We start from the raw sequence: 8,559 nt of genomic DNA, 5'->3' as shown, positions 1-8,559 counted from the left end.
TTATATATATAAGTCGCAGTTTCGCCCAAAAGGCGAACCATCGATTGCGATAGCAAATGCGTAACCAGCTATACGAAGTAAGGCGAGTAGGTTTACGGCTGTATAAGCTTGCAAACATTCGCTTACTGTCTAAGTTAACAAGCATTGTGTCACGCGCGTACAAGCAAACATGAACACACTCGCTGTCAAAACGCTGGCGTAAGAGAGATAGCTTTCAAGATAGGACGCGCGCTGCCGCGAAACGCGCCGTTGCTGCAAGAATACAACGCCCCCCCCCCCCCCCCCCCCCCTCCATCCCTTCCCCCCGGTGGAATGCACGCGACGGGGAAACGGCGCGTTTCCTCCCCACTTTCGTCCCTTGCGCGGGACAGATTGAGCCGCGATCTTCGGCTCACCTCGCGCGCTTTCACTCGCACCTGCAGCATGCGGCGCGCGAAAGTGGTTATCGCCCTTGGACTTTACACGGAACTTCACTGCGACGACGACAACGATAGCAAGAATGCGCCTGGAGTGTCCATATAATTGTTATCCCAATAATAAACATATATGCATTCCCTGTGTGGTTCGTACGCCGCAGAGGTGGCAGGAATAGCTTGTCTGCCGTTGTTTTTTGTCACCTGTAAAATAAGTAAGAGGGCCAATGGAGACAACAGTGAGAGTGGCGGTCCCTTTATTAAGAAAACAACGCAACTTCTGCTAATTATTTATTGTGCTACGGAAGTATTGAAATTGGAGACTGCATTGTAAAGCTGCGGAAGCGCAGGCACAACGCCAGCGTACATACGCATACACTGCGTTTTCCTATACTTTTCTTATTTCGCCGGAGAATGTAACATTCGGCTTTCGTATATAGTTTTCAAACTTAAGTGGCGACTGTGGCGTTTATTTAAGGCTGTCCTTCCTAAGCCCATACACATGCAAGCCCAAGGCCCTGCGCAGATTCGTCACGGTACAGACTGGTCTGGAACGAAGCGATAGCTCATATCTCGGGTGAACTGATGCGCGAACGTGCTCCTCGCCTGGATGACGGGGCTTGAAAAGCGGAGTCTTACGACGCTGCTTTTCTCGGTAAGCTCACAGACACTCTGTTAGTGTTATAGGATCACCAAAGAGGCGTTCTGCAATACGAGAAATTAAAACAGCACTTTACTCTCGATGGAGCTACTTTCGGACGGCGCTGCGACTAAATGAGCGGCAAATGCAACGACCTCGTCAACTTAGGGTGGCGATCGTCTTGCGACACTTTCTCGGCTGGGCCTTACTGCCAATTACGTGCACAAGTCAGGCTACCTCAAGCGAAAGCAACTGGCGCAATCACTTGCTGTCGGGGATTTCATGATATCCGCGCTTGCTTTCTGCAGTGCTTCGAGAAGTTCGAGTTTGAGAGGGCACATTTATTTCTGAGGCCTCGTATTCCGGCCTAGACTTCCTTCAATTGGCTCTTGCAGTTTTGCTCGTACGTACTTTGGAATTGGAATCCCTGTTATTTGTACGGTGGCGCTACAAATTACTCGGAGCCGCGTCAGAACGGGATGTGGTTTCGAGTTTTGGCTCTTTGGTTGAGTAATCCCAATTGAGCCTGCACAGACTTCATCGGCATCTACGTGCCATGCCACGACTTTCCGTGTGGCCCTACTTAGGTTAGATGACATAACTTTCGCGGAACACATGATTTCGAACCCATGACGGAACCATCAGAGGAGGCTATTCGTAGCAAGTGGTCGGTGCTACCACCTTGCGACTTCGTGCCTCGGGAGCCCTAATTTGCGCGAGTGCACATCTGGGTCTTGTGTCGCCTTCGTTTTGCCTATTAACGCCTTCCCCTGTGTAGTGCCAGCTGGTTAGCCTCCCTGCCTTGACTTTATTCCCTTCCCTTCACCCACAAAGAGCGGGAGGTGTGGCTCCATCTCCGATCACCAATAGGGCGACACTGGGGGCAGCCTCGGTGCAGGCGCAAAGCGTGCAGGTGGAGCACCGCCCCGCTGGTGTCCCGACGGTCGCCGCTCGGCCATCGTCGGCTCGCGATATGCGGCCAGGGGTGGCGGCGCTGCGAAGTTCTGTGGAGAGAAGGCGCGGTAGCTCTCGGCGGCAAGTTCCTGCTTCTCTTTGAGCGCCTGACACTCGAACACATCCTTGCAGCTGTATCCGAAGCCCCGACCATAGCGATCTGTGGTGAAGCCAAATCTGTACGGGTCCATCCTGCAGTCACACAGAGAGAGAGAGAGGGGGTTAGGCGAGCAGTGTAAGGACAGCGGACAATTGGGCTTGCTGGTGGCCATTGCAGATATTACAACGCGGAACGAAGGAGTCAAGGGCACGTGGTGCTTGCGCGTTCTTGTGAACCTATGTGCTTCATGCTCTTCTTTTTGTCTAAAGTGTCAACACAGGCCCTGCGTATATGTCCTCCCAGCCGAGGTTCACAGCGACTGTCACGTCCTGCGACAGCCGTGTTTAGTGCTTTTGGACGCAACCTCTTATGCGGTTGTCGCAGATATTTGTGTTGGTAACGCTAAAGCGTTGTTCATATATTTACAATAGCTGGGTATATAATGAGGGCTCTTAAGCGCATTACTTGTTCTGTTCTCGCGATATAAGAATGCTTAAGGAGGTCCACCCGGGCCCACGCCTCCCTGATTTCGCACGATTCACCGATCAGATGCTATGCTCACCTTGTGTGGTGAATCGTCTCGTTCTTTCCTTAATCAGCTTTTGTCAGGACGGCGGTAATCAGAGCTGTATGCAGTGAGTTACGACATATATGTAGCATGTGACAGATGGAAGCTCAGCCCTATTCTATTGTATCAATCGAGGCAAACCTGCCTAAGTGCTCTTTTGGGGGTTTGAGTACGGCTAATGAGCTCTGCTGTAATTAACTGTTGGAATATTTATTCACATTCGTGGAAAATCCTTCTCGTATATGTTTCTCGAAATGCGCTGCTGTTAAATTTCTTTATGATCGAGGTTAGTTACTCTATTCGTTATGTGAATTCTTAGCCGAAACTTTCAAAGCCTCTGCGTACGCATCCAGAGCTGTTTCCAAGCAGCCTGTCGTCTTTCTTTTTAATATTCTCCGTTCCAAAAATGCAGAGAACGAGGGAGGCAATTTACAGAGTCAAGAGCTTTGCATCGCTGGGATTGCTGCAGGAGTTTCGTTTCCGGGGTCGCTGACGACTATTATTAGCACTCGCGAGTGGCTCCGAAAATGTTGACAAGGCGGCGCGTGCTGTGATCGGTACTGTTGTAAACCACTTATTGTCATTTCATAATGCCCTTCTGTCACAATCCCCTGCTTTACTGTCGCTATGAATGAATGAATGAATGAATGAATGAATTAATTAATGCAGTTGTGTAAGAATGAATGCATGTTTTAACCAAGAAGTAATAGACTTAGGAACGAAGAGATGTTACGTCTGGCACCTGTGATGCCAACAGTTTCTCAGCTTCCATTTGTTCCCCCACCTCCCCAGAAAAGATCCAAGGTCTGAAGGTCTATGAGCTGCCAGCAGAGAAACAGAAGTTTAAATAACAAACAAATAAAGAAACAACAAAGACGAAAGAAAAGACAACTCTCTTGATGAATTTAGTGAATCTCTCGGAATAGCTGGCCTTGCACGGCACTTCTCGCTTTCGCTTTCGATGAGGGGATGAGGACTGGCGTCAAGTATGGCTTGCATGTGTCGCGCGGATGGCGTCAAATTTCAAGCAGACAGAAGGCGCCGCACGCGGAGGAGCAGCCGCATGCAAGCACGCATTAGAGAGAGAGGGGGAGAGAGAACTTTCATAATGAATAATAACGGTTCTCGCGTTGCCGCACGTGGTATAGTTTCGGCGCTTGCTGCCCACTTGCCAAAAATCGGCCGTCAGGTGATTTGCGTGCCTGCTGTGATGGTGATGATGATCGCAACGATTACGGCGGCGATAACGGATCGTGGTGCGCCATGAGGTACAAATTGCGCGTCGTTTACAGCACGCAGCTCCCCACGCGAAATGCGCTTGCCGAGCCCGCAAGAGAACGGCCACGCCGCAAGCATGCCGCAAACAGGTTAAACAAACGGCCGCTCGTGAAAGAAGTAATGGTCTCTCTCTCTCAATCTTTTCTTTTTGCTTTGTGGCGCCGCTATCTTCAGAAGGACGAAGGGTAGTACAGTACAGGCGGGAATCATTATTCCTAGGCTTGTAAAACAATTATGTTCTTATTAAATAAAGCGCGTAATGTAATGCGGCTTCCGAAATTACCTACTTCTCACATAATATCGAACATCTGGCATCGCATTTAAATTTAGGCTCTCATTTGCCTGCGCGTTGAACGGGAAAGCATTCTCAGATCACAAGTGATCCAGACACAAATGTACGCAGAAAATCCAGGGACAGAGCAAAAGAGCATAGAGCTGGTTATTATGTGATATTATGCGTCGATTGTTTTCTCGTCGACTGACAGCTCGCGGTGCTATCAGTACTTCTGAAATTTCTGAAACCACATAGCTCACACGATGGCGAGTGTGAGACGGTTCACTGTATTGATAGTACAAGCATATTCATTCATGCTTTACGTCTTCATACTTTACCTTCGGTAGCAGACGTCCGTAGGACGCCGCGTGTTGCTTTCAACTATCTTGGCGTGCACAGAAATTTCTGCGCACGAGAGCTTTCCTTCTTTTAAATCGCCGATATTTAAACCTCCTTATTTATTATTGTTTTAAGCTGTCTTTTATTAGTTCCTATGGTTCAAACATTAGCAAATCATTGTGGCTCGGCTCATCACTAAGCAGCTCAGCAATGCACCTCACAGATGACCTATGTGAAAAAAAAAAATATCGCGAATGTGTTGTTTATACATTAATAAACGCGAGTCGTCAGCAGTTGACATCGAAGAACGACAAGGTCTTCTTGGGCGCATTAGTGTACCATCTGGTTTGTTGTTTAGACTGCAGTACCTTCAACCAACCCACATTTTTTTAGACTGCACTATCTGCGGGATCGGCCCGTATTTTTGGTTGAATAAAGCCAGGTTTTAGGTGCGTGCAGTTTGAACGAGCGCACCTGGCTTTAATGTCGACTTTGTTGCGCTGTTTAGGCATTATTAGTGTTGTTTACATAGCTTTACGCATTTTTTGTTGTCGTACATGCACTAGAAGGCCTCAAATCGCTTTATTTTGACCCAGATACCCAGATCCCACGAAGCCCAAGTTGGTCAAATGTCGCCGAAAAGACATTGTCTTCAAAAGTTTTTAGATTTTTGCATGTCTGAACCGTGAAAATTGGAAATACCGTGGAAATACCGTGAAATTGGAAATTGAAAAGTGATACTGAAAGCACGCAGTGGTCACACAAAAATAACGGGCGTGCCGTGAGTCTATTGAGAATGAAAGGGCACGTGATGACGCATATATACTGCCATTCGACCTGGCTTTACTTTTTTGCTGAAGACCCCTTTACCAAAACTGTCGCTGGTTATCGGGTTATCACTCAAGGTGGAATACTAAGCCCCACCCTCTTCAACCTCACACTCATTGGGCTCGTTCAACATCTGGCAGCAGCGATCAAGACAACAATGTGTGCAGACCACGTCTGTGTATAGACTTCGGGTATGAGAGGTCGTCAGATACGTGCAAGGCTTCAGTAAGCTTATACTCTGACAGCGGTGTACCTCCGCTACCAAGGTCTCGCAATCTCATCAGACAAATGTGCGCTGGCGGCATTCACTCGCCAACCAATGACACCCTACGCTTTCTCTATGAACGGTCAGATCATTTCTTATGAAAATACTCACATATTTCTTCTCATAATCATTGATAGAGATCTCCCATAGAGCCCGCACGTGACCTAATTAAAACAGTGCCTGACGCAATTTTCTAGCTTTGCAAGTTTCTGGGGGGAAAAACTTGGGGAATGTCGGTGCATGTGATGACGGAATTGTACGGGGCATGTTTTCTAGGATTTCTGAAATACAGTTTGCCCGCACTGACCAACACTTGCAGGACAGGTATCCGTGCTCTACATGCTGTTCAAGCTCGGACTCTCAGAGCTTGTGTTGGTTTGGCAAAGTGCGTGTAAACAGCGGCACTCGCCGCTGTTTGCGCGCGGAACCAACGAATACGAACTCACATTGCGGTGGAGGTGCTGAGAGAGCAGATTAGGCACTTTGCCCGAGCCCGTTCTCATCATCTTGCAACACTACTCTCAGAAAGGTAGCAGGCATCATGTCGTGATACGATTTCTGATTATTAAACCAGCCTTCCATCAGGTCTTAACCCCGCAACTAAGCCATCGATTTCTCCCGATGGTGTTTGGTTCGACCTGCAGTGCATCTCATCGCACCAGGCATCAGGAAAAATTCTGAGCTCTCACCTCCTGCTCTTAAACACCTATTTCTCCTCCTTTTGCATCAGAGGTACGCCGACCACGTACATATTTACACTAATGGATCAGCAGCTATCCAGTGTTCCTCTGGAGCCGTGGTTTTCCCAGCGAGAGCCACCACCATTAGTTTCAAGACGTGCCACTCAACGACATCGACGGCTGCGGAACTTGTAGCTCATCGCACTGGACTTCGTCTCGTCAACCAAGAACAACCTCGAAGAAGGTCAATATTCAGCGACTCCAAGGCAGCACTGCAGTCTTTACTATCAGCCCTGCAGCGCGGACCACACGAAAAACTGGTATTCGAGATTAGCGATCTAATCCATACCTTGGCTTAGACAGGACATCACGTGACATTTGAGTGGCCTCCGGGTCACGGCGGGGTCATAGGTAACGAACATGCCGATAACGCTGCTCGGTCGGCTCATCAAGGTAGCAAAAGAGGAGTCGATACCGTTATCAAAAACAGATGCCGCTAGAAAACTTGGAGGGCTTGCACGATATATCAGGTTCTCTATGTGGGACACCCCAAGTTTTCAAGGCAACCGGCTGCACCACCTGCACTCTTCTCTCCGCCTTCGAATCCCAACTGGACTCTGCCGAAGCGAGACTACCGAACTTTGTCGAATATGGCTAGGAGTGGCTATACAATGTATTTTGCTTTCCAAATTGGATGGGCCGACAACGCCTCGTGAGATGACTGTGGCTTCAACACTTTCTGTGTGACTGTCCTCGCTACAATTTGCAAGAGATGATCGCCCGCAATCGCGATAGCGCGCTTTGATCGAAGACCGTTAACAGAGGAAGTCATTTTAGAATGCCGAATTCACAAGCCGTCGCAGCGGAGGGCGACGAGGGCACTGTTGCAGTATTTACGTTCGACAAACCGGCACAAGTGGCTGCACCCTTAACTGATGTTTGTAATGTTACAAGTGCTACTGGGTAGTGATAGTAGGCGGTGATAGTGACCGTCTGAGCTCCCTTTCTTTTTTTCTTTCTCTCTACTTTCCTATCTCTTTATCTCCCCCTCCCCTCTCTCCCCAGTGCAGGGTAGCAAACCGGATTCTCCCTTCTGGTTAACCTCCCTGCATTTCCCCTTTGTTCTGTGTCTCTCCCTCGTGATGGTTGTCATTAATTCAGTGGCGATAAGGCGTGTTTAATCAGATTGACCTTCGAATGCGAACAGTGCTTTGAGTTTTCAAAGCTACACGAGCCTCATCGATTGCTTTCGACAGCTTTCAGAATTCGTTGAAAAAAAATCGTTATAAGAATTTAGTGGCGTTTCTTCTCAGTAATAAAAAAAAATTAAATTCTAAGGTTCTACATGCAAAAACCACGCTATGATTGTGAGTCACACCGTAGTGGGAGACTCCGGAATAATTGTGACCAGCTGAGGCCCTTCGACGTGTGCCCGATGCACGGTACACGCGCGTTCTTGTATTTCGACCCTATCGAATTGTGGCCGGCTCGACAGGGATTTGAACCCGCGCCCTCGGGCTTAGCAGCGCAACGCCAAAGCCACTACGTCACCACGGTGGGTCTTCTCAGTTTTTGTTGCCCTCAGTAGACTCTCTTTTTAGATGCCGTTGAATGTCATCTATGATTTTTGTCAAGGTATATACCGGACATACTTGAGCCGTGAGATTGCATACGACGATTGACAACCATGCTCGACGCTATCGTTGTGATTTGCATGCTGCTTGTTTTTCTGAACACAAGTTCGCGTAATAAAGAGTTACGTTCTTAATTTCCACTTTTGGTGGTGTTTTGGTTCTTCACCGTCAATACACTGTGGCAATACGATACAACCTGGAGCACTTCGCGGTACCTCAACCTAACATGGACAGAAAGCGCCCAAATAAACGTATCACTACGGAAAACGTAGGAACAAGCCTTCGGCCTTCCTCCAGGCACGAGAACAACAAAACTTCTATCCCTGGGCATCCACAATACCTTAAACGAACTAATTGAAGCACACCGACATGCGCAAATCACACGCCTCAGCCTCACTAGAGCAGGCTGAACAACTCTACGAAAATTGCAATACCCCATGGCGACAACCAACAGTCAAGAAGCACTCCTCAAGTCCCTACATAAGCAAATAACGGTGACCCCTATTGAGCATAACATGTACACGTAATATCACTTGGGCCGGAGAAAAGCACGAGCCAAAGCAATAGAAAGAGGATACGGCACTCT

At 48.3% G+C, this 8,559-nt stretch overlaps 1 protein-coding gene across 2 annotated transcripts in view; it reads right to left on the bottom strand.

Moving 5' to 3' along the window:
• Positions 1 to 668: 668 nt before the first annotated feature.
• LOC119435519 (cobalamin binding intrinsic factor-like) overlaps positions 669 to 8,559 on the bottom strand; it is a 303,054-nt gene continuing 295,163 nt past the window's right edge. For both annotated transcript variants that reach the window (XM_049672692.1, XM_049672697.1), the window contains exon 8: positions 669 to 2,199. In XM_049672692.1, coding sequence (XP_049528649.1) covers positions 1,862 to 2,199 — 338 coding nt within the window. In that variant the 3' untranslated portion in view covers positions 669 to 1,861. The remainder of the gene's footprint in view (positions 2,200 to 8,559) is intronic.

This window comes from Dermacentor silvarum, chromosome 1 (genome assembly GCF_013339745.2).
Source record: "Dermacentor silvarum isolate Dsil-2018 chromosome 1, BIME_Dsil_1.4, whole genome shotgun sequence".
NCBI lineage: Eukaryota > Metazoa > Arthropoda > Arachnida > Ixodida > Ixodidae > Dermacentor > Dermacentor silvarum.
Note: the sequence above shows the minus strand (reverse complement) of the source record. Positions and strands in the feature narration are given on the sequence as shown.